Source organism: Pan troglodytes, chromosome 6, assembly GCF_028858775.2.
Source record: "Pan troglodytes isolate AG18354 chromosome 6, NHGRI_mPanTro3-v2.0_pri, whole genome shotgun sequence".
In the NCBI taxonomy this organism is placed as follows: Eukaryota; Metazoa; Chordata; class Mammalia; order Primates; family Hominidae; genus Pan; species Pan troglodytes.
Genome location: NC_072404.2, coordinates 167,803,102 through 167,829,908, shown reverse-complemented (window position 1 = coordinate 167,829,908; position 26,807 = coordinate 167,803,102). Strand labels below are relative to the sequence as shown.

General features: G+C 40.0%; 1 protein-coding gene across 9 annotated transcripts in view; it reads right to left on the bottom strand.

Moving 5' to 3' along the window:
- ACTR3B (actin related protein 3B) overlaps nucleotides 1–26,807 on the bottom strand; it is a 991,923-nt gene that overhangs the window by 937,702 nt on the left and 27,414 nt on the right. For 8 of the 9 annotated variants that reach the window (XM_001144350.7, XM_063815852.1, XM_054655390.2 and 5 more), the window contains 2 exons: nucleotides 13,431–13,555; nucleotides 12,348–12,458 (listed from right to left, as the gene is read on the bottom strand). In XM_001144350.7, the coding sequence (XP_001144350.3) occupies nucleotides 12,348–12,458; nucleotides 13,431–13,555 (236 nt within the window). Of the gene's footprint in view, nucleotides 1–2,346; nucleotides 2,365–12,347; nucleotides 12,459–13,430; nucleotides 13,556–26,807 lie in introns of those variants that run through there. The other variant, XM_054655393.1, reaches the window with a different exon arrangement.

The following is a 26,807-nucleotide window of genomic DNA, read 5'->3' as shown; positions in this document are numbered from 1 at the left end:
GCAGAGCAGGCAAGGTTAGGCCAAGCACCCTTGCAGTCCAGCGGCAAGGGAAGAGTCCAGGGCAGATCACAGCTTCCCCCAGACACTGCCCAGGACCTCCCCAGCCTACCCACACGCCATTAGTCCAGAAGAACTCTGCTCATTCGGAGACGAGTAAGGGGCACAAAGAAGCCAGCCAACAGTGATATAAAAACACTCAAAGAAAAAGAAAAGGGACAGAGAAAGAGGAAAAAACAAATGGCAGACAAAAACACATATCTAGGGGCAGGCGTGGTAGCTCACGCCCATAATCCTAGCACTTTAGGAGGCTGAGGAGGGAGGATCACTTGAGTCCAGGAGTTTGAGACCAGCCTGGGCAATATTGGGAGACCCCACCTCTATGAAAAAATTTAAAAGTCAGCCAAGTGTGGTCGCACATGCCTGTGATCCCAGCTACTAGGGGGTTGAGGTAGGACCACTTGAGCCTCGGAGGTGAAGGCTACATGAACCAAGATTGTGCCACTGCACTCCAAACCTGGGTGACAGAGCAAGATCCTGTCTCCAGAAAGAACGAAAAAAAAAATATCTGGAAAAATATTGAAACAAAGCAGATAAAAATTCCCAAGAATTTCCAAAGACATTTCCAAGAATCCAAGTATCTATTTTAAAACAATAACCATCATCAAACAGGAGGAAATGACAGACAACAGAAACAGAAAAAGAATAAATAAACTTGATTTTTCTCATTCAACAATATACTATGAACATTTTTCCTTGTCAACAAATATGGGTCTATATCTCGTATTTAAAACTGAAAAAATAAAAAGTCTCTGGACCTTTGGGCAAAACGTATACATTACCCTTTATTATGAATGAACTGTGCTCCCCCTACCCCCAGTTCATACATTAAAGCCCTAACTCCCAGTGTACTATAATTGGAAACAGGGCCTTTCAAGAGGTCATCACGATTACCTGAGGTCATAGGGGCGGGGCCCTAATTTGATAGGACTGGAGGAAGGTCTTCTAAGAAAAGGAAGAGACACCAGAAATCAACCTCTCTCTCCTATTCTCTCCCCACTCTACGCTCACACAGGGGAAAGGCATGTGAGGACACAGCAGGAAAGGTGACCACATACAAGCCAGGAAGAGGGCTGCGCCAGGAGCCAACCCCGACGGCACCTCGATCTTGGACTTCTAACCTCCAGAACTGTGAGAAAACAACGAACTGTCTGCTGTTTAAGCCACCCAACCTGTGGTATAAACAAAATTATAGCAGCCGAGTAGACTAATACACCCCTACAACAGGGAAAGTACAATCAGCCTCAGCCTTCAACACGGCTACATTTAACACTAGGACACATGGGGCCACACTTAGAGTCTTCAAGGGAAGAAGGTACGACCCAAGAATTCTATATCTGGCCACAGTGTCAATCAAGTATGTTACAAAATCAAAATATCTAATATTTGAGATGATGGATATGCTAATTACCCTGATCTGATAACCACACATTATATGTATCAAAACTTCACTCTATACCCCATAAATATGCACATTATGTGTCAATTAAAAAAAAACAATAAAATAAAATACTAAGGAGAAAAAATATATATCCTTAAACATACAAGAACTTGGAAAATTTCATTCCCATGAGCCAAAATGTATGGGTTCATGAACTATTAGAGGATAAACTTTATCCACTCAAGAAGAATGCAGAAAGTCCAGCAAAAGACTTACGGTGAGCAATGAAGCCATTTAAGACGTAGGAATAAAGACTTTTCTTTGGCCGGGCACGGTGGCTCATGCCGGTAATCCCAGCACTTTGGGAGGCCGAGGCGGGCAGATCACCTGAGGTCAGGAGTTTGAGACCAGCCTGGCCAACATGGGGAAACCCCATCTCTACTAAAAATACAAAAATTAGCCAGGCATGGTGGTGTGCACCTGTAGTCCCAGCTACTTGGGAGGTTGAGGCAGGAGAATTGCTTGAACGTGGGAGGCGGAGGTTGCAGTGAGCTGAGATCGCACCACTGCATTCCAGCCTGGGCGATGGAGTGAGACTCTGTCTCAAAAAAAAAAAAAAAAAGACTTTTATTTTCTGGGAATTAAGAACAGAATGTAAATGTTATAAATTTTAATGGAAAAAAATGTTATCAAGTTGAGCAGTGCACAAGGAAAGAAGGAGAGAGTGTAAAGACACTTGCCTCTTACAGTGAAATCAAAAGATATTATTTAAAACTGATAAAGTATCAGAGGCATTAGTAAACATAAAGTTATAAATGTTAACACTGGAATAAGTTTAGTAACATCATTAATCAAAAGCAGGTGGTGGAGAGAAGGAAGGGGAGGCAAGAACATGTGGCAATACCAACCTGGTCACTGATTACAGCAGGAAGGAGATAGTTACCCCTAAACAAATACAGGGTAAATATATCAAATTATACTAAAATATGCAAACATGAGTCCTTTTAATTATTACCAAGAACACACACCCAATACAAAGCAAAGAGAAAAACAAGTCTTCAGTTAAAAAATACTAATACATAAATAAAATACATTAAAAACATGAAGCATAACATTTAAAAAAAATAGTTAAATTAAGACCAAACATATCTGTCACATAGTAGCATGCCATACCAGTCCGATTAAGAGATGTGAAGTCAAACTGACTGGGATCAAATCCCAGCCTTCCACTTTACTAGGCTTGGTAAGCTATTTCCTCTCTCCCTGAGTCTCCTATGGGTAAAGTGCAGGTAATTAGTACCCCACTCAGAGAGTTGGAAAGATTAAAGGCAGTCTAAATAATGTGCTTAGAGCAGTACTGGATACACAGACGTGTTCAATGGAAGTGAGTTGCTATTACTAAAATTATCAGCAAATACAAATGGGAAATTCAACTACTAAAAGTCTCTCAGTTAAAAACAAAAACAAAATCAAATTACATTCTGAGGTTAAGAGACCCAACTAAAACAAAGTAGCTTGGAAAGGTAAAAAGTCAACATTGTCTGTATCAGAAGATCAGAAACAACCTAAATACCCATCACTAAACACTTTGGAACAATTTAAAAAAATGAACTCTATGAAGAAACAATCTCTATGATGAATTGTTACGTGAAAAAGAGAAAGATGTCTCCATTCCGTATACATTCTTAAATATCCTTCTGCTTCAACAATTTGTAATGAAAACTTTTTTTTTTTTTTTTTTGAGACAGAGTCTCACTCTGTCAACCAGGCTCAAGTGCAGTAGCCCAATCTCGGATCTCTGGGAGACTCCACCTCCCAGAATTCAAGCAATTCTCCTGCCTCTGCCTCCAGAGTAGCTGGAATTACAGGCACATGCCGTCACGCTCAGTTAAGTTTTGTATTTTTAGTAGAGACAGGGTTTCACGATGTTGGCCAGGCTGGTCTCGAACTCCTGACCTCAAGTGATGCACCACTTCGGCCTCCCAAAGGCTGGGATTACAAGGCGTGAGCCACCATGCCAGGCCACAAACTATTTTTAAAAAACAAGGTGTGGTAGCCGGGTGTGTGCCTGTAGTCCCAGCTACTCAGGAGGCTGAGGCGGGAGGATCACTCCAGCCCAGGAGGTCGAGGCTGTAGTGGCTGTATGACTGCACCTGTGAATAGCCACTGCACTCCAGCTTGAACAACATAGAGACCCCCTCTCAAAAAAAAAAACAAAAAACAAAAAAACAGGCTGGGTGCTGTGGCTCACACCTGTAATCCCAGCACTTTGGGAGGCAGGGGCAGGTGGATCACCTGAGGTCAGGAGTTCAAGACCAGCCTGGCCAACATGGGGAAACCCCATCTCTGCTAAAAATACAAAAATTAGCTGGGCGTGGTGGTGCAAGCCTGTAATCCCAGCCAGTCAGGTGGCTGAGGCAGCAGAATTGCTTAAACCCGGGAGGCAGAGGTTGCAGTGAGCTGAGGTGGTGCCACTGTACTCCAGCCTGGGCAACAAGAGTTAACTCCATCTCAAAAACAAAAAACAAGGTGGGGGGAGAGGGGAAATAATGGGGACTCGTTCAATGAGTACGGAGTTTCAGTTTTGCAAGATGGAAAAGTTCTAGAATCTCTTACACAACAGTGTGAATATAGTTAACATTACAGAATTGTACAGTTAAAAATGGCTAATAGGGTACAAATAGTATTAGGGTTTTTTTTACAATTTAAACCAAAAAAAAAAGTTTAATTCAAAAATCCAAGGTGTGCAACAGTATACATATTGTGTTACCATTTGTGTAAAATAAAACTGTGTGCTAGCCGGGCGCAGTGGCTCACACCTATAATCCCAACACTTTAGGAGGCTGAGGTGGGCAGATCATGAGGTCAGGAGTTTGAGACCAGCCTGACCAACATAGTGAAACCCCGTCTCTACTAAAAATACAAAAATTAGCCAGGTGTGGTGGCACATACCTGTAGTCCTAGCTACTCAGGAGGCTTGAGGCAGGGGAATTGCTTGAACCAGGGAGGTGGAGGTTGCAGTGAGCTGAGATCGTGCCACTGCACTCCAGCCTGGGCTACAGAGCAAGACTCCGTCTCAAAAAAAAACAAAAACAAAAAAAAACAAAAAACAAAAACAAGTGTGTGCTAACCCATATGCCTACACACAATCACCCCTGGAACATGAACAATCAGCTGGCTAAGAACGGGTAAGGGCAGCTTCCTCTAGGCAGGAAAGAGGCGAGGGGGGCACGCTCCCTAGAAATCTTCCAGCACCTTTTCAGTTCTGCACTGTGTGTGCATCACTTCTTCAAACAACAAGCAAGCAAATCTACCTACCAACTAGCCTGGCACTTTAAACTCTGGCACAGCAGCTGGTGAAAAGTTCAAACACACTGCCCCAAGTAAGTTTTAGTCACTGTAATTAGAATCCATCAATTCCTGGATGGGAGAGAGGAAGCCATCTCAAAATGTGGAAGGGAGAATAATGAAGTCATACTCAAACACAGGCTGCAAATAGGGAACCTAAAAAGCACTCCACAACATGGTATTTATTTCAATGCGCCTACTCGGGCTGAGGAGATTAAATTTGCTAATAGCAGTGAAGTGCCCAGAACACAGAAGTATAAATGTTAGCGGTTACTACTTTAGATTTCCTTCATTTAAAGCACGTGAGTAAGAGATGCAGATTCCAATAGTAGTGTGTACAATCTCTCTCTTAAGCTACCTCCTATCGATCTGAAAAGCGGGCCTAATAACATCACCTATCTCAGAGGGTTGTTGGTGGCATTAAAAATGAGTTAATACTTGTAAACACTTAGAATGGGGCTGGGCACATAGAAGTACTCAATAAACAGCCATAATAGCCAATACTGTATCTCATTCCAGAAGAAATAACATATTAACTAAAGAAACCTATGTTTGTCATCTTGAATAGGAACCCAAGCATAATTATAAGTGAAATAAACAAAATATTTAAACTGAGTAGAGGTGGGGAAGTATCAGGAGAGAAAGGTTAAGAAGGTATAAAGATTTCTGAGTAGAGCTGGGGAAGGTTTCTTGCCTCCCAGCAAAGAGCTGCCTATTTAACCTGAAGCAAAAACAGACCTGTAGGAAGACATCACCAACAAGAATCAGATTAACCCTGGCTCCCTGCATTCTCTCTGGGTCTAAGTTCAGTGTGAAATGATGATCCAAATAAATCCCAGATGGATGAAGATTAAATACAAACATCAAAGGAAAATGGGTTTTACCAACATACAAATTTAAAGTTATGGATGTCCAAATGAAATAACCAAAAGAGAAAGGCAAAAAATTAACTGAGTAAAACTAACCTGCTGCAAATATAACAACAAAAGAAGCTTTCTATCTTAATTATATGAAAGCTTCCAGAGAATAAGCAGAATGTGGTATCTATGTACAATGGAATATTATTCAGCCTTAAAAAGAAAGGAATCCTGGCACATGCTTCAACATGGATGAAGCTTGAAGACGGTAAGTGAAGTAAGCTGGTCACAAAAGGACAAATACTATATGATTCCATTTATATGAGGGCCCTAGAGTCATCAAATGTATAGAGACAGAAAGTAAAACGGGCATTCCAGGGGCAGGTAAAGGAGTAGAAGAGAATTCGTGTTCAACGGGGACAGAGTTTTAGTTTGGGAAGATGAAAAGGCTTCTGGAGACAGACGGTGGCAATGGTTTGTGAATGTGCCTAATGCCACCAAGCTGTACATTCAAAAATGGCTCAAATGATAAATTCTGTTATGTGTATTTTAGAATAAAAAAAAGTTAAGTAAAAACAAAGTTCATAGAAATCACAGCAACAAGAAAAGCAATAAAACAATGATACGTAAAAGAGCACAGGGCATGAACAGACAGCTCGCAAAAGAGGAAATACAACTAACTAATGTGGAAAAATGTATAAGGTCAAAGTTATCAAAAATGCAAATGTAAAGCATATGGCAAATTTTAATCCATTAAATGATCAAAAATAATATTAATGCTGACAAGAGTACAAAGAAAGCAAGCCTCTTGTACGGTGCTGACGGCAGTCTGAAATGGCGCACTGTGCAGAGACTCATAAAATTACTAACACTGCTGAACTCCATAATCAAACACTGCTAGTTCTTTTTAAGTAAAAAAGACTCGAAATACAGGAAAAACTGTATGCACAAAGATTACATTATTTCTTATAAAACCAAGAAAATGACTAAAAATAGTGGAACTGCTAAGCAGGAAATACCTACTAGATAGATTATCATATAGCTGTTAAAATAAGGGTTATGAAAACTGTAAGGAAATGAGGAGTATAATATTGGGTGTAAAATCATTTTTAAAATGGGTAAAAAGATTAAATGAAAATATACTAAATGTCAACAGTACCTATGTTAATGTGATAAGACTATAAAAAGTCCCATAGATATCTTCCAAATTTTCTATACCACACTTACAATTCTACTGTAGTGAAGGGGGAAATGATCTCTATGTGAAGTGTTAAACTCCGAGTTATGGCTGTGGGGCAAGATCACACAAACTCCTCATCTAACTTCCCAATTTCCTAATGTATTTTATCCACAGACAGACTTATGGCAGCAAGATGGCAATGCCAAGCAGGAGACGCAGCACATCTTGCCACAGCTTCCTCCTGGCCAGAGGCTCCCTAACGTGGGTGACACTCTCCACATAGGTAAAATCCAGCCAGAGTTGTGAAAGCAGCTGAATCTCTCCCTTGCTACTGTCTTCATGCCTTTGAGTGACACCACTATGACAGGCATTGAGTTGCTCTTACCAACACTGCAAGTTTGTGACTGACAGACCACTGATCTATGATAGGAAATGGCAACAGGCCCAGAAAAAAGCATTTCCCAGACTTCCTTGTGGACAGGGATGACTAAGTAAGTTCAGGCCAGTAAGACACAAAAGCTGGAGTATGGTTGCCAGGAAAGCTCCTTACAAAGCTGAGGTAGACTCAAGTAGTAGACTTGCCTCCTGCCCTTAACACCCTCTTCCTTCCTGGAACACAGAGGTGATAGCTGGAGGTGCAGTAATCAACTTGTGATCACGAGGCATCCTTAGAATGAAAGCCATATATTCAAGACACTAGAGTAGAGAGATTGTTAGCCACACCAGAGAGCTGCCATATCAGCACTGGACTCCACTGCAAATTTATTTAAGAAAAATAAAGCCTTAACTTTTTTAAACTACTGCTTTTATACTTCTATTACTTGCTGCCAAAAACATTTCACCATCTTTGAAGAATTAAAATCTATGTATTTCCATTTAAGGGAACATTTACAATATAATGATGTTCTCCTGGTTCTTGAATCAAAATCGACGTTATTCAGGCCACATCCTTGTGGGTTCTGAGGACCACAATCACAAACCCTCCGTCTTCCTCAACCTCCCATTTCATCTCTATCCACCACTATTGATGTTAGAATTATTCCTTTAGGAGACAGATGTATTATTCTCAAACTATTATTTATAACAAGATCTAAATTGGAGACGTCCAGTTTTTCTGGGGTTTTTCTCTCTTTAAGACTAGTCAAGTGCAGCAGTGAGAAGAAGAGAAAGAGAATAATCTGGTTTTTTAAATATAGAAGCATATGATCAAAGCATCAATGAATGCAAGCTACACAAACATTTTTATTCATAACAATGGTAAAATTATCACCTGGTATTGATTTTAAAATGAATAATGACTATCATAAAACCAACCCATATTTCTGGATAAAGATAGAAAATTGAACACATGTATCTAATATTACTCCACCTCCATGCCCCTCTAAAACTACAGTAAAGAAACATTTTTAAAAATACAAATCCTCAAGGAAGCGAGAATAGGAGAGGAGGCGGCAATATACTGGAAGCTGGAAAGTACGTGCAGGAGGTGACTTAGCAAATCCAAGAAAGCTGACCTCTACACTGGCTAGGTCTACATTAGCTAGGTCTACACTGGTTAGTGAAGTGCACAAGGCAGGTCTAACCATTCTCAAGAATTCAGGAAGGAAACTAGGACATAACGCAATTGTGATTCAGATGTAGGGCACTGCTATGGCTAGCATTTTTTTATTTCACCAGGTTCATGAGGAAAATGATTTCACAGAGCACTAACTTTACCTAGAGATTTCAAGATAATCATGTATTCGTAGGTTCATCTCTAAAATACCAAGGATGGTACGTTTTATTTTTAGTAATCAGAGTTAATTTTCCATCAACTATCAACACGTGAATGCTACTGACTCCTGCATCAACGCCTGCTGCTTGGAGCTGGCTGCTCCTCGGCTTCTTTACCTGTGTAGCCCAGTCAGACCCTTCGACCTCAGCATGTACAAAACCAAACTCTCCTTCCTCCTCCTCCCTCCCTCCCTCAAGTGAGTTTCTTCTCATGTTTCCCATCTTAACCAATCACATTATCATCCATGCACTGCCCCATCTCAAAATCTGAGTCATCCTAGATTTCTCTCTTAACTGCTACCAATTCTCATCACTAAGACCCATCAATTCTACCTCCTGTATATCTCTGCTAACTATATGTAACTTACCCCAACCAACTGTACATGCTCCAAAAACACAACAGCATACAAAGCTAGTGAGGGTACAAGCCAGAACAATGAGGCCAAATATGAAAGCAGGCGAAATAACTCCATGAGTGATACAATGTCTGCCCAGGCTCCTTAATGAGTACTGGCTCTGGAAGCCTGATTGCTCAATACAATGTCTGCCCGGGCTCCTTAATGAGTACTGGCTCTGGGAGTTTGATTGTTCTCAGGCGGTCTCAGCTTCAACATACTGGGACTGGGAGCAAAGTGCTGGACTGAGGGCAACCTAACAAACAATGTGTGCTTCCACACACCATACTGTACTCCTAAATGTAAGTCAACCACCCCAGCTGGTGCAGAAGAAAGTTCCTCCACGCTGAGGGAAAATCCATTTTCTCCCACTGACTCAGAGCTGTATAAACAGGCCCTTCCTAAAGGATTTTCATGGGTGGTTTTGACTATACATATCTCCTTACATAATTTTAAGAACCTCGCAAATGACAGAACTCCCCTCCACCCACTCCTGCCATTCTCACCCTACGCCCTCCTCGGAGGCACCTGTCACCTCACATGGGGTCATCTTCAAGACTCTGTGTGCCAGAGGTGTCTGCCCACAAAGTCTCCCTAAAACACAAAACTGGCCACGTGGCTCTCACTGTCTACACTGTGCAAAGGCTGCCTGACCTCCTCTCTCCACACTCCCCTGCTCTCGTCACCCTAACCAAGTCAGGTCCTCAGAGTCACCACGCCCTCTCATTGCTGGTCGTCTGCATGTGCTGCTTGTTTGCTCTTGCAGGATTTATATTCAAAAAGTTTGCAAATCCCTTCCGAAGTTCTAATTCAGTTTCCACTCAAGAGCACTGCATCTCTTTGACATCTCTGAGTGTGTTCTGAGCTCTGGGTAATGCAATATTGGGGAAGAGTGGAGTTCCCAGGTGCTCAGTCCACATAACCGGTGTAAGCTGAGTCTCTGCACCTCCTTGAAAACAGTCAGTGGCAAGGAGCTCATTCTCTCTGCATGTTCAGATGACTGGGCACGGCCATCAGAAAGGATAATTCTGTGAGCTCCTGTGGGGTCCATCATTTGGGCCTCTCAAGACTCTCTTAATGTCTTCAATTCACTTTGATGGCTTGGTCTTAAATCTTTCCACCTGGTTCACTCCCCTTTAACTATTCCATCAACATACGGTTAAGGACAAATACCTGAAGGAAATTTACCATTCTCATCACTTCCTCAACCACAACACGCAACAAAATGACTTGCAGAATTCAAAGCACAACACATATAATACAATATTTTCTTATCTTTTTAATAATAAACTTGATTGTTTTTGAACATTCATTGCAGGTACCCATTTTTAGCAAATGGCCTTTTCCATGTTCACACCAAACCCCTCCAATTCCATCCTGGCAACTGGTTACATTTTACTATCTCATGTATGCCAGCTAAATCAGAAGAAGAGTCCCCTTTAATAAAAATTCCTGTGAGCTGTGTGGTGGTCCATATTTGCTCCACATGCCTAAGATTAGATGTCCCTCTAAGTAAAGCAAGAACTCCTGGCACGGGAAGCTGAAGTAGACAGAAGGAAGCAGCTGGGCTCGGTGCCTGCTCCTAAAATCCTGTCCAACAGGTAGTTTATGTGATATGCTACAGAAGGAAAAATGCCAAATCTGACAGGTGGGAATCTGTGATTTGTTTTGGCTGTAAAGACAAAGCCACTCACACACAGTCAGTTTCTTGGCTCCATTTGCTCCACATAAACAACTGTGGGCCGGGTATGGTGGCTCACGCCTGTAATCCCAACACTTTGGGAGGCTAAAGTGGGAGGATCACTTAAGCCCAGGAGTTTGAGGCCAGCTTGGACAACACAGCGAGACCCCATCTCCACAAAAAATTTTTAAAAATTAGCCAGGCTAGTGGCTTCTACCTGTGGTCCGAGCTACTCAGGAGGTTGAGGTGGGAGGATCAACTGAGTCCAGAGTCCGAGGCTGCAGTGAGCTAGGATTGTGCCACAGAACTCCAACCTGGACAACACAGCAAGATCCCATTTCTAGAAAAATAAAATACAGAGCAAAACAGTAAAATAAAATAAACCACTGTGGATGTACAGAGAAAACAGAGTGGCCTGTGAAACGCAGTAGCCATACTTGGCAATTTCAGCTGTGAAAACACAGCCAGGGAAAAAAGATCAAAGACTGGCTTTAATATACATTAAATACATATATTCGTTATAGAGTTATTCCATATTTAATAGTTATTCCATTAACTATTAGCCTTATAGTTAAAATATTTCTTTTACCAGATAATTCTTAAAAACACTTCATATCCTAACATCAGAAAGAATTTTATAATTGGATCTGGGACCATTTGACAATGTACTTGCATGAAAAAAAATCCAAACCTAAATTATGCAGGTTTAATACGCAGCTTACGTCACATGAAACTGCCCTCTATAAAGCAAGCATTCTGTACATATAATTAATTTTAACTTGATGAAAAGAGCATCTCATGGAAGAAAACATGTAATGTTGAGTAGAACCACTAGAGAACGAGGAGATATTTCTTCTCATTTATCTGTGATGTTTCATTTCATTTGAATGAAATCAGTTAAGTATATAATTAGGGCCCATAACTCAGTTCAGTTTTATTTTACAGTAACATTTAAACCCTAGAAAAAAACAACATCTTGACCTGGTTTCCTCTGCTATAAGTGGCAATAATTACAATCATCTTGCTATGTCTCAAGAAAACTAAAGTAGGCAGTTGGTTTATCCAAATCCATTCCTCCTTCTATTGTCCTTGCTTTTGGAGGCCTGTTTAGCTACTTACCCTCCTCCAGGGTCCAGAACATCAGACAAGTTCTCCTGGTCCCCACCCCAAGGAGAAAGTCTTCAAGAATCTAAACCAGTCACAGTAAATCCATTCCTATTGCTCTAACCAGGTTAGGCATAGGCAGATGGGGCAAATGTGCTGGGAAGGTTTCTGGGAAAGGGTCTCTAAATTCTTAAAAAGTGCAAGGGAAATCTTCTATCTCTGTATGGAAATGTCCAAAGAGGTGATCTAGGAATTTGGCAGCCACCCTGGACCCAGGGGGAACAAACAGAAGAGCTCCAGCTAGTGCCCTAGGCTGCATGTGCAATTCCATCGCTGAGCTGCTAAAACAACAGCCCTAGAGCTGCCTCACTTGGGCTTCCTGTTTGGTGAGCTAACAAGCCCCTTTTTGTTCTGAACATTTTTATTGAGCTTTATTTTCAAAAAAGCAGCCTGATTCATGCACATATCTTTAGAAGAAATTTAAAACGCCCTAGAAAAGAATATCTTCAGTTTAAAATCTAAGCAATTTGGAATTTACAGGAATATATTCCTCTTAGTTCCAGTTACTCACCATTAAAAAATAATGGTCCTCAGGTTCAGCTCGAAGATATTTAAAAACCACTTGCTCCATGAACCTTTCCATAAGATCCCAGTCTTCAATGATTCCATGTCGTATCGGCCACTGGAGGAAGAGAAACCAGAGTTGTCAAGCCTCAGTTCGCAACAATAAGAGCAACAGTTTAACAGTGGCACAGAAGAAACTGTGTTATTACAGAATAAAGGTATCCTTCTCATTGCAGTTGTTGTTAATTCTTGTAAAGAAACAACAGCATTTGGAAAAAAAAGATTAAGTTACATTATTGTTCATATTCTCCTCCACTCATTTCCACAAACAAAGAATCACCTTAACAATGACACGGAGACAGGCCAGGCACAGTGGCTCACGCCTCTAATCCAACACTTTGGGAGGCCAAGGCAGGAGGCTCGCTCAAGCCCAGAAGTTCGAGACCAGCCTGGGCAACATAGCAAGACACTGTCTCTACAAAAAATTAAAAAATCAGCCAGGCATGGTGGTGCGTGCCTGTAGTCCCACCTACTTGGGAAGTTGAGGTGAGAGGATTGCTTGAGCTCAGGAGGTCGAGGCTGCAGTGAGCCAAGACGGCATCACAGCACTCCAGCCTGGATGACAGAGTAAGACCTATCTCTAAAAAAAAAACAACAAAAAATACAATGAGGAACCAATAGAAAACTGTAGCTAATTATCACACAATTGGATCTGGAGCTTTAAAAAAATAAATGTCTGCTTAAATAACGTGTTTCTTTTTAATTAACCAATCTGCAATTTTCCCTCATCTGACAGGTTAGTCAACCTGTCAACAATTTTCCAGAGGAGGGGATCTTGCTTTCATGTGTGACCTGGTGTTTCCTGAGTCTATTCTGCATTCCAGGGATCTGTTAATTCCCTTAATTCTCCAATCAAAAATACCCCCATTCAAAACCAACCATCACCACCACCTCTATTCAAACATAAGAATTCAAACATAAGAATATAAACATATTCTACAACTCGCAAATACAACTTCTAGATGACCATTTTGCATTACTCATCCTACTGCTCTACACTTAGAGAAGCAAACACCTGTCGGAAATTTACCTTTGTAGCATACGTAGGTTTATCGATGGCTTCATCTCCTATGAAAAAGTCAAGGTCATCAACTCCCCTCAACACTCTCCTTTGGGCTTGGTCAACTACCTTTGCTGACTCTCTGATGGCAATACCTTAAAAAAAACACACACACACAGATTTCTATCACTATCCATATCTATTTAAATGATCAAAAGGGATATCCTTATATACACACAAGTAAATTTTTATTGTTAGGGCTCCATGTGGGGTGAAGGGTGCTCACAGAAAAGACAATGTCAATGAGTACATAAAATAATACAGAAACAGGCTATTCTGTTCTGGTATGATTTTCAGAATGGGACAAAGGAAATGAGCTGCTCTGCTTTTATACTGACAGAAGGTCCATTGCAAAATTTCTCAGTTTTATCTGGAAAAATCCCTCAAGATAGTAAGTGAAATGCCTATACATCAGTAGGTTCCAAATTTAAAATACAATATAGAAGGGGACAAAATTCTGTACAATACAGAAAAGGAGAGTAAACTGAAAAATAATGTCTATAATAAGACTCTACATCACATAGCCTTAAAATGTACTTTTAGTCTTGTTACAGGAAGAAAAAAACCCGTTAAAATTTATCCCATTAAAAGGATAAATTAGAATGTTATTGGTTAATATCTGTAGCCAAAAAAAGTACCATAATCAAATAACTATTACATAAAAATTCCAAATATTAATGGCTTTATAATTCATTATTTTAATAAGATCTTAACCTTAAATATTTGGGAATATACTTAGCAGTAAATAATCATATCAAACTTCACTCCAGAATTTAACAGCTAATGAAATGTGGAGGGCATCACAAAGATTCTATTTTCCATTCAAATTTCTAACTCCTGCTCATACTCTTGAGCTCTCCCATGAGCTATTTTCATCCATCAGGTCTCGACATCAACACCATCTCCTCACTTGAAGGCTTCCTTGACAACCTGCAGTTCTGCACACGTGTTTGATGCTTCCACTGGCCCTTTTATACCTGCATTAAGGCATTTTTCTGGATGAATTACAATTGTTTAAGATCAGTCTACCAAACTGTAGATTCCTTGACGTCAGATAACATCCATCTTTTACTGTCTCTCCAGTGGGAGGCTCAGATGTCGATAACTAATAATAATAACTAAAGTTTACATTTATTGAACACTCTGCTAAGTGTTTCCTTTTGCACACTATTTTATTACATCCTCACAATAGCTTATGAGACAGGTACTATTATCTGCATTTCACAGAAATGGAAGCTTAACAATCTATCAAGGTCACACAGCTTCTAAGACACAGGCAGGATTTGCACCTAAGCAGGCCACTGGCTATCAGAATAGACATCAGAAAAATATTTGTTAAATTAACATTTTACTCCACTAAAATATTTATTATGGGTTTGAAAAATGGTCAAACTATACCTAAATAATTCTAACATAAACCTAATTCCATAAATATACTAATGGTTTCTCACTGTCCTTAATGTATTTCTGATGAAAGTACGACTCTGTAGCTATACGAATGTAAGTGCTAGATAAAATTTCTCTGAATCAAAATCTTTGTGACTTACTACCCAATGTGATGTACAGAGTCAGTACAGTCCTTATCAAAATACCAATGGCATCCTTCACAGAAATAGAAAAAATAATCCTAAGTTCACATGGAACCACAAGAGACCCCAAACAGTCAAGGGAATCTTAAGCAAAAAGAAGAAAGCTGGAGGGATCATACTACCTGACTTCAAAGTACACTATAAAGCTACAGTAATCAAAACAGCATGGTACTGGTATAAAAACAGACATATAAACCAGTGGAACAAAGAGCCCAGAAATGAATCCATGTATTTACACTCAACTGATTTTACACAACGGGCAAAGTGTAAATGTTACTGGGGAAACTGGATATCCACATGCAGAAGAATGAAAATGAATGCTTATCTCTCAACCATATACAAAAATTAACTCAAAATGGATTAAAGACTTCAATGTAAGACCTGAAACTGTGGAACTATTAGAAGAAAACAGTAAAATGCTTTATGACATTGGTCTGGGCAAGGATTTTTTTGGACAAGACCTCAAGAGCACAGGTAACAAAAATAGATAACTGGGATTACATCAAACTAAAAATCTTCTGCACAGCAAAGAAAACAATCAACAGAGTGAAGAGACAATCTATAGAATGGGAGAAACTATTTGCAAACTATCTACCTGACAAAAGATTAATAATCGAAATATATAAAGAACTCAAACAGCAATAAAAAAACAAATAATCCAAGTGAAAAATGAGCAAGAGACCTGAATGAACATTTCTCAAAAGAAGACATACAAATGGCCAACAGGTATATGAAAAAATGCTCAACATCACTAATCATCAGGGAAATGCAAATCAAACCCACAATATCAATCACCTCACCCCACTGAAAATGGCAATTATCAAAAAAGCAAAAGATAATAAGTGTTGGTGATGATGTGACAAAAAGAGAACCTTTATACACTATAGGTGGGAATGCAAATCAGTAGAGCCATTATGGAAAACAGTATAGAGGCTCCTCAAACAATTAAAAATAGAACTACCATACGATCCAACAATCCCACTACTGGGCATATATCCAAAGGAAATGAAATCAGTATGTTAAAGAGCTATCTGCACTCCCATGTTTACTGTAGCACTATTCACAATAACCAAGATCTGGAGTCAACCTACGTGTCCATTAACGGATGAATAGATAAAGAAAATGTGGCTTTATAAACAGTGGAATACTATTCAGCCATTTAAAAAAAAAAGGAAATTCTGCCATCTGCCCACAACATGGATGAACCTCGAGGGCACTATGTCAAGTAAAATAAGCCAGGCACAGAAAGACAAATATCACATGGTCTCATTCATATGCAGGATCTTAAAAAGTTGATCTCATAGAGGTAGGCTATAGAATGGTGGTTACAGGGGGCTGAGGCTGTTCGGGGATGGGAAGGACAAGGAGATGTTGGTCAAAAAATACGTAACTACAGTTAGATAGGAGAAATAAATTACAAGAGATCTAGCATACAACGAGGTGACAACAGTTAATGACGATATATTGCATTCTTAAAAAATATAGAGTACATGTTATGTGCTCTCACCACAAAAATGATGACTATATGAGGTAATGCATTTGTTAATTAGCTAGATTTAACCATTTACAATGTATATATACTTCAAAACATCATATTATACACGATAAAAACACACAATGTTATCTCTCAATTTAAAAAATTAAAATCAGAGCCAGTTGTGGTGGCTCAGGGCTCATGCATGTAATCCCAGAGACTCAGGAGGCTAAGGCAGGAGGATAGCTTGAGCTCAGGAGTTTCAGAACAGCCTGGGCAACATAGCAAGACCCTATCTCTAAAAAAGCTAAAAAATTAGCCAGGCACAATGGCACACATGCCTGTAGTCCTAGCTACTTGGAAGGATCACTTGAGCCCAGGAGGTTGAGGCTGCAATGAGCTATGATAGCCCCACTGCACTCCAGCCTGAGCAACAGAGTGAGACCCTATATCAAAAAAGTTTAAATTTTTAAAAACTGTTTTTAATTAAAAATTTTTTTTAAATCCTTGTGACTGAATTTCAGGAGAGAGTAAATAATGTTTCTAGGCCGGGCACAGTGGCTCACACCTGTAATCCCAGCACTTTGGGTGGTCGAGACAGGCAGATTGCTTAAGTCTGGGAGTTTGAGACCAGTCTGGGCAACACGGTGAAAACCTGTCTCTACAAAAAAAAAAACACACAAAAACTAGCCGGGAGTCCCAACTACTTGGGAGCCTGAGACAAGGGGATTGGCAAATTGAGGCTGCAGTGAGCCATGATCACGCCACCACACTCCAGCCTGGGTAACAGAACAAGACCCAGTCACAAACAAAACAAACAAACAAAAAACAGTTTCTGATATGAACTAATTTCTTCAAACAGTCCAGCCAAGTTAATTTTTCTGCACAGCTACTTCATGAATGAGCACACAGACTCTGAAGTTATGAAAACCTAGGTTTGAGCACTTACTAGTTAGCTGACTTGAGGAAAGTTATTATTAACCCTCAGTGCTCTCTCCTCCAAAATGCATATACCACTACCTATCAGGGTGGTGAGTATTAAATGGAACAATGTTTACAAAGTGTTTAGCAGAGACTGTGATATAGAATAGTACTCAATAAACAATATTATCTATACTAAATTGGAGACCAAATTTGTGACTGGTGGAACTGAACAGGTACCCAGATACAACCATTCCAGAGAAGAACTGAGAAAAATATTATAATATGTTTATCCAGCAATTCCACTTCTAGAATTTCATTCTAAAGAAATAATCATTGAGTAAATAAAAGTATATACACAACAACACTCTTTGTAGAACTAATTATAATAGCAACAAATTGAAGGAGGAAAGTTAACTGACCTGAAATCAGAGATCAGGTAAATAAATTATATCAAATCCTTAGAAAGAGCTGCTAAGGCCGGGCGCGGTGGCTCACACCTGTAATCCCAGCAGTTTAGGAGGTCGAGGCAGGTAGATCACCTGAGATCAGGAGTTCAAGACCAGCCTGACCAACATGGTGAAACCTCATCTCTACTTAAAAATACAAAAATTAGCCAGGCATGGGGGCGGGCACCTATAATCCCAGCTACTTGGGAGGCTGAGGCAGGAGAATCACTTGAACTTGGGAGGCGGAGGTTGCAGTGAGCCGAGATCGCGCCACTGCACTCCAGCCTGGGTGACAGAGCAAGACACCGCCTCCAAAAAAAAAAAAACAAGAACTACTAAGTTGCCTTTCAGAATAACCACAGTATGACTCCACTTCAGACAGAGTTGCACGGGTGTGTTTAATGTAAATTCAGAAAAATAAGATGGCCAGACAAAAGATTAATACTGGTTAACCATGGATGGTAGAGCTACTGGTGACTTTTGCTTCTTCTACTGGGTATATTGGTTTTTCAGCTATGAAAAAGAAGCTAAACAAACATAATAAAAGTAAAAGCTAATCTTTTGTTTGTGAGCTAAAGCATTTACCCTGTTACCTCTCAAAATCATTTACCTTTAATGCCTCATTTCCAAATGAAAAGTTTTCAAGGTAAGTCAGGCTATAGAATTTTCTCAAACAGAGAGCTATTAAGCTAGCTAGAAATTTATATTAAAATTTGTTCCAAGACAAATTAGTAAACATATACAATTATTTCTAAAAGTAGATTATCTGGAATCTCCAATTTACTACAAATGAAGAATAACAACACAGCTATAAGAGTGAATTTGAGGCCAAGAGCAGTGGCTCACGCCTGTAATCCCAGCACTGTGGGAGGCCAAGGTGGGCAGATCACCTGAGGTCAAGAATTCAAGACCACCCTGGCCAACATGGTGAAACCCCATCTGTTCTTAAAATAAAATAAAAAATACAAAAATTAGCTGGGCGTGGTGGCCCATGCCTGTAATCCCAGCTACTCAGGAGGCTGAGGCAGGAGAATTGCTTGAACTCAGGTGGCAGGGGTTGCAGTGAGCTGAGATCATGCCACTGCACTCCAGCCTGGGTGACAAAGTGAGACTCCATCTCAAAAAAAAAAAAAAAAAAAGAGTGAAACTGAAGCCTTTTTCTCAGAAGGGCATCTTGAGGTAACAGGATAAAAAGGTGAAAAGAAAAAGACACAGGGCAGAAATCACTTTCCCCACCTCCTTTTCTCATTCCAACTCACTGCCACATTTAAAGACTCAAAGATATCAAATTATAAACAGTGGCACACAAGTAAAGGACAGAACTTCAGCAGAACTGAAGAAAGCACGAGTGAAGTGGAAACACGGGCTGAAATGAGAAGTGAAGAGGACATCGGAGACCTTGGGCTGAACATGGGCTAGAAAAGTCTTGTGGGCCACGACGACTGAGGTGATCTGTAGAAATAGATAACACCCATCTCTGACCACACCATTCAATGGCACACTGACTGACACCACACAGAACCATCTGATGTACAAGTCTGGTATTCCAAAGGGCCACTGCCAATGTGCCAATACAAGTGACAGATCCTATCCTCTAGGCAAGATCAAACTTAATTGTGTGTGAATCCAGAATTAAACTGTCAAGTCAATATAAAAGATTGTAAAGATAGCCGGGCGCAGTGGCTCACGCCTGTAATCCCAACACTGTGGGAGGCTGAGGTGGGCAGATCACAAGGTCAAGAGATCGAGACCATCCTGGCCAACATGATGAAACCACAACTCTACTAAAAATACAAAAATTAGCTGGGCATGGTGGTGCGCACCTGTAGTCCCAGCTACTCAGGAGGCTGAGTGAGACAGGAGAATTGCTTGAACCCAGGAGGTGGAGGTTGCAGTGAGCCGAGATCACGCCACTGCACTCCAGCCTGGCAACAGAGCAAGACTCTGTGTAAAAAATAATAATAATCAAAAAGAATAAAAATAAAAATAAATTAAAACACATACACACACACACACAAAGTATACTTCTTTTAACAACTATACAGGAAGCAACTGTATCCATGCAAGAGAATAAAAGTATATAGAGCTTATATTCCAAATATTTTGTCTATACCTATGGAACAAGATGTGGCCCAGACAGTTCTTATGAACACAATGGAGAAATCTGTCTAAATAATCTATGTCACCCAAGCTATCTCTAGTACAGCACAACATACCACAGTCCCCACTTCCACCCCGGCCCAGCAGTAACATGGAGCTCCTCCCCAAGTGAGTGTCAACAAAGGCCAAAAGGAGAACCTCAACTTTGACCCCCACACTGGCAATAATGAAGTGGTATCCCCATTCCCCTGCTGGAGTAGTGTCAGAAAAGACTTGCTAAAACACAAAATTAAAATAAGAACCTCATAACATAATACCCAAAGTATCTAGGTTTCCACTTTAAAACTCTCACTGTGGCAAAAACCAGTAACATCTCAACTGAAAAGAGAAAAGACAATGAATAGACAATGCCACCGAGATAACACAGACGTTATAATTATCAAACAAGGATTTTAGGATCCATCACAAAATGCCTCAATGAGCAATCTCAAATACTCTTGACTCTTGAAACAAATGGAAAATAAAAGGAAGTCTCAGCAAGCAAATACAAAGCCACAGCAAAGAAACAAGATATAAAGACAAAACCATATGGAAATTCTAGAATTAAACATCACAACAACTGAAATAAAAATCTTAAGAGATGGCCTCAACAGAAGAAAAGGACAGAGGAAAGAAACACTGAACTTGAAGACAGAATAACAGACATTACCCAGTCCAAACAAAAGAGAGAAAATAGACTGGAAGAAGTAAAAAAAAAAAACAAAAACCGGGGCCCAGAGCCTCAGGGACATCTGGGATATATAAGAAAAGATTTAGCATTCGCGGATTACAATTCCCAGAAGGAAAAGAGAAAGAAGGCAGGACCAGAAGGTATGCAAAGAAACAATGGCTAAAACTGCCAAATTTGGCAAGAAAAAAAAAGGGAAGAAAAAAAGAAATAAACTAATAGATTCAATACTGAACAAACCCCAAATAAGTTAATCCGAAACAAAACAAAAAAAATCCATTCCAAAACACATTATACTCAAACTTCTAAAAACTAAAGACCAAAAAAAAAAAAAAAAAAATTCAGCTTCCAAGGACATTTCTCGTCGGAAATCTTGACACACACACACACCGAAAAAAAAGGTACCACAACATTTTTGTGCTGAAAGAACTGTCCATCCAGAATTCTATGTTCAGCAAAAATATCCCCTGAGAATAGAGCAAATCAAGACTTTCCGTTGAAATAAAACTAACACAATTTGTCAACAGCACACCTACTTCAAAAGAATGGCTTGGGATGTTCAGGCAGTCCATTTTTTTTGTTTATTTTTGTTTTTGTTTTTGTTTTTTTGGTTTGTTTTTGAGATGGAGTATCGCTGTCACCCAGGCTGGAGTGCAGTGGCGCGATCTCAGCTCACTGCAACCTCCACCTCCCGGGTTCAAGCGATTCTCCTGCCTCAGCCTCCCGAAATAGCTGGGACTACAGGTGCACGCCACCACGCCCAGCTAATTTTTCTATTTTTAGTAGAGACAGGGTTTCACCATGTTGGCCAGGATGGTCTCAATCTCTTGACCTCGTGACCTGCCTGCCTCTGCCTCCCAAAGTGCTGGGATTACAGGCATAAGCCACCGTGCCCGGCCTATGTTTCTTTAATTAAGAAAAAATAAATAAATATTAAAAAGAATGGCTAAAGGAAGTTCTCTAAAGAGAAAAGAAATGACAAAAGAAGGAATTTGGGTACATCAAGAAAAAAGAAAGAACAATGGAAAGAGCAAAAATATGGATCATAATTATTTTCCTTTTCCTCTTGCGTTTTCTAAATTATGTCTGGCAGTTGAAGCAAAAATTATAACTGATGTGAATCTCATGAGATTCAATGTATATCGAGGAAAGATTTAAGACAATTATATTAGAAATGGGGGGCCAGGCACAGTGGCTCACACCTGTAATCCCAGCACTTTGGAAGGCCGAGGCAGGTGGATCACTTGAGGAGTTTGAGACCAGCCTGGCCAACATGGTGAAAACCCATCTCTACTAAAAATACAAAAATTAGCCAGGCGTGGTGGTGGGCACCTGTAATCCCAGCTACTCAGGAGGCTGAGGCAGGAGAATCGCTTGAACCCAGGAGGCAGAGGTCACAGTAAGCCGAGATCACGCCACTGCACTCCAGTCTGGGCAACAAAGCGAGATTCTGTCTCAAAAAAAGGCACATACTGTATGAGTAGTAGCATTACTGCTGAGTAGTATTTAGTGTATGATGTACTACCGTCAGTTTAAATATTAATCTATTGAAGAACATATATTATGGAGATGATAAAATTATAGAGATGAAAACAGAGTAGTGGTTAAGAACAGTGGAGGGAGAGGAGTTAAGTGTAATTATATAGGAATAGCACCAGAGAGATCTTGGTAGTGAGAAAATAATTCTGTAACTTTATTACAGTGGTAGTTCAAGGAATCTACAGGTAGAATTACAATGACATAGAACTATACACACACATTGTACCAACATCCGTTTCCTGGGGCTGGTCTGTTTTTGTTTTTATTTTTTACAGACAGGGTCTCACTTCTGGTTATAATATTGCACTACAATTTGTAAGATGTAACCTTTGGGGGCAAAATAGGAAAAGTGTACACAGGATCTCTCTAAACTATCTTTGCAACTTCCTATTAATCTATAATTATTTCAAAATAAAATATTTTAAATACAGAGTTTATAAATGACTTAAACTAGAAAATAAAATACTTCAGCTATAATGATGAATCAAAACTAACAAGATTAAACTTAATAATAAAGAACAATGGGCTGGCACAGCGGCTCACGCCTGTAATCACTTTGACAGACTGAGGCAGGTGGATAGCTTGAGGCCAGGAGTTCAAGACCAGACTGGGCAACACAGTGAAACCCTGTCTTTATTAAAATTACAAAAATCAGCCGGGCATGGTGGCACACGTCGGTAATCCCAGCTACTTGGGAGGCTGAGGCAGAATTGCTTGAACCCAGGAGGTGAAGGTTGCAGTGAGCCAAGATCGTGCCACTGTACTCCAGCCTGGGCGACAGAGCAAGACTCTGTCTCAAAAAAAAAAAAAAAAAAAAAAAAGAACAATTCTTTTTTCTAACAAGCTCTGCAGTTGAAAAAAAATGTGTTTGGGTATAGGATTATAGGATGTGGGTAACCAGAAAAGACATGACTACTTTCCTAAATGCCAAAAAAGTCATCTGAGGGCAACCTAAGGAAGGCTATCAAGAAGAGTGTATCTAAGGACTTAAGACACAGATACTTCAGAACATTTGCTACAACAGTTGAGAGACACAACAATAGTAATTTTTTAATCCAGTATATTTCTCAAAAGACTGTTAGATATTTTTACTAAAGCTTGAAGGAATAAACAATTCCTATCTTATGCAAACTGTTCCAGAGAATAAAAAAAGAAAGCTAACAAACTCATTTTATGAAGCCCATATAATCCTGATACACAACCAGACAAAAACAAGAAATCAAAATTACAGTCCAGTCTCACTTTTGAATATTGATGCAAAGTTCTCAAGTAAATATTTGCAATTACAGTTCAGCATGTACTTCATATTTCATAGCCAAGTAGGATTTATCCCAAAAACGAAATAATTGTTCAAGCTGGACAAGGTGGCTCATTCCTGTAATCCCAGTGCTCTGGGAGGCTGAGGCAGGAGGATCACTGGAGGCCAGGAGTTTGAGACCAGCCTGGGCAACAAAGAGAGACCCCCATCTCTACAAGAAGAAAAAAAAGAAAAGAAATAACTGTTCAATATTTGAAAATGTATTAAAGTAACTCCTCCTATTAAGAGTAGGTGGGGTGGCTCACACCTATAATTTCAACACTTTGAGAGACCAAGGTGGGAGGATTGCATGAGCCCAGAAGTTCGAGACCAGGACAGGCAATATAATGAGACCCCATCTCTATGAAAAATTTAAAAATTAGCCAGACATGATGGCTCCCACGTGTGGTCCCAGCTACTTGGGAGGCTGAGGTGGGAGGATCTCTTGAACCTGGAAAGTCAAGGCTGCAGTGAGTCATGATCAAGCCACTACACTCCAGCCTTAAAGTACAGTGTCTCAAAAAAAAAGAAAGAGTACAAATGTCCAAAACCATATGGTCATCTCAATAACAGAAAAGCTTTGACTGAATGTCAATACTCACTGTCATTCATGATTTTTTAATTAAAAAAATACCCTCAGATTAAACTAGGAATAGAAGAGCACTGTTTTAATCTGAAAAAGCATTTCCACAAAAACCTACAGTTATCACTAGTAGAGTACTACAATAAAATCCCATTCTCTTTAAAGTCAGAAAGTCAAAAAAGCACCTGCTGTCTGCAGTTCTGATCACTATTTTAATAGAAGTTCTAGCCAACACAGCAAGACCAAGAAAAGAAACACGAAGTGTTAGAATTGGAAGAGACAAAATAACCATTATTTGAAGGCAATACAATAGTCTGCATAGAAAAGTTTAAAGAATCTGCAGACTATTAAATAAGAGAGGTCAATAAAGGTTGCTGGATTAAAAGAAAAATCTTACAAACCTCAGTAACATTTCCATATGCTGGCAATAATGAATTAGAAAATAGAATTTTTAAAATATTTTGACAACAGCAACGAAAACTTAAAGGTACCTAAAAATAAAGCTAGCAAAAACTATGGAAGAGTTGTTTTGGGGTTTTGCTTGTTTTTGAGACAAAGTCTCACTATGTCACCCAGGCAGGAGTGTAGTGGTGCAATCACAACTCACTCCAGCCTCGATCTCCTGGGCTCAAGCAATCATCCCACCTCAGCCTCCCAAGTAGCTGGGACCACAGGTGAGTGTCACTCACATAGCTAATTTATTTTTATTTCTGGTAGAGACAGGGTCTCACTATGTTGCCAAGGCTGGTCTCAAACTCCTGGGCTCAAGCAATCCTCCCACCTCGGCCTACCAAAGTGCTGCAATTACAGGTGTGAGTCACTGTGTCCAGCCCTCTGTGTACGAGTGTAAGGGCTTTGTTGTTGTTGTTGTTTGTTGTTGTTGCTGTTTATTGTTGTTGTTGTTGTTGTTGTTTTGAGACAGCGTCTGGTTCTGCTGCCCAGGCTGGAGTGCAGTGGCGCAATCTCAGCTCACTGCAACCTCCACTCCCAGGCTCAAGCAATTCTCATGCCTCAGCCTTCCAAGTAGCTGGGATTACAGGTGTGAGCCACCACATCCGGCTAATTTTTGTATTTTTTAGTAGAGACAAAGTTTCGCCATGTTGGCTGGGCTGGTCTCTAACTCCTGGCCTCAAGTGATCCACCCACCTTAGCCCTCCCAAAATGCTGGAATTACAGGTGTGAACCACTGCGCTGGCCTGTAAGAGCTTTTTAAAGAATACTTTAAGGCCAGGCGCAGTGGCTCACTCCTGTAATCCCAGCACGCTGGGAAGCTGAGGTGGGTGAATCACAAGGTCAGGAGTTCAAGACCAGCCTGGCCAACATAGTGAAATCCCGTCTCTACTAAAAATACAAAAATTAGCTGAGCATGGTGGCGTGCACCTGTAGTCCCAACTACTCGGGAGGCTGAGGGCAGGAGAATCGCTTGAACCCGGGAGGTGGATATTGCAGTGAGCTGAGACTGTGCCACTGCACTCCAGCCTGGGCAACAGAGCAAGACTCCATCTCAAAAAAAAAAAAAAACAAAAACAAAAACTTTAGAGCATTAGAACACTACTGAAAACCACAAGAGACATGAATAAACAATAAAACACATATACCATCTTCAAGGATAGGAATACTCAATTCCTATCCACGAAAGTCAAATCTGATGTCAAATTTTTCCCCAATTAATCTATAAATAATAATCAAGGCCGGGCACAGTGGCTCACACCTGTAATTCCAGCACTTTGGGAGGCCAAGGCAGGAGGATCATGAGGTCAGGAGTTCCAGACCAGCCTGGCCAACATGGTGAAACCCCATCTCTACTAAAAATACAAAAATTAGCTGGATGTCTCTACTAAAAATACAAAAATTAGCTGGACGTGGTGGTGGGCGCCTGTAATTCCAGCTACTCGGGAGGCTGAGGCAGGAGAATCATTTGAACCTGGGAGGCGGAGGTTGCAATGAGCCGAGATCACGCCATTGCACTCCAGCCTGGGCAACAAGAGCGAAACTCTATCTCAAAAAAATAAAAATAATAATAATAATAATCAAAACCCCATTATAATTTTCATGGAACTTAAGCTGATTCTAAAATGAACACTAAAGAGTAAGAGCCAAAGCTATTCTGAGAAAAAAAATGAGTAAGAATCGAACCCACTAGATTAAAACATGATAAAGTAATAGTGTTTAACACTGTGAGTATGGAACGTACGGAACACAGATAAATACATCAATGAAACAAAAGACACCGAAAACATTCCCAAGCATAAATGGCACCTCGATATGATCAAAGAGGTGTGCCAAATGGGAACACACTCTTTAATAAATAGTGTTGGGACAACTAGCCTTCCGCATGGAAAACAAAATTACCTATCTCCTTCACACCATACTCACAAATTAACTTAAAATTTTCTTAGAAAAAATATAGAAAGTCTTTATGACCTTGGAGTAGAAATGCATTTTTTAAACAGAAACAAATTATAAAAGAAAAAGACTGAAAAGTATTACTATATCAAAATTTTAAATTTCTAGATGATAAAAGATAATTTTTAAAAATGTCATAGAATAAAAAAGTATCTGCGAAAAATTCATATTTAACCTCTACAAAGAGTTCCTATAATTCCATTTAAAAATGCAATAGAAAAATGGGCAAAGATATGAACAGGCAATGAAAGGTGCTCAACCT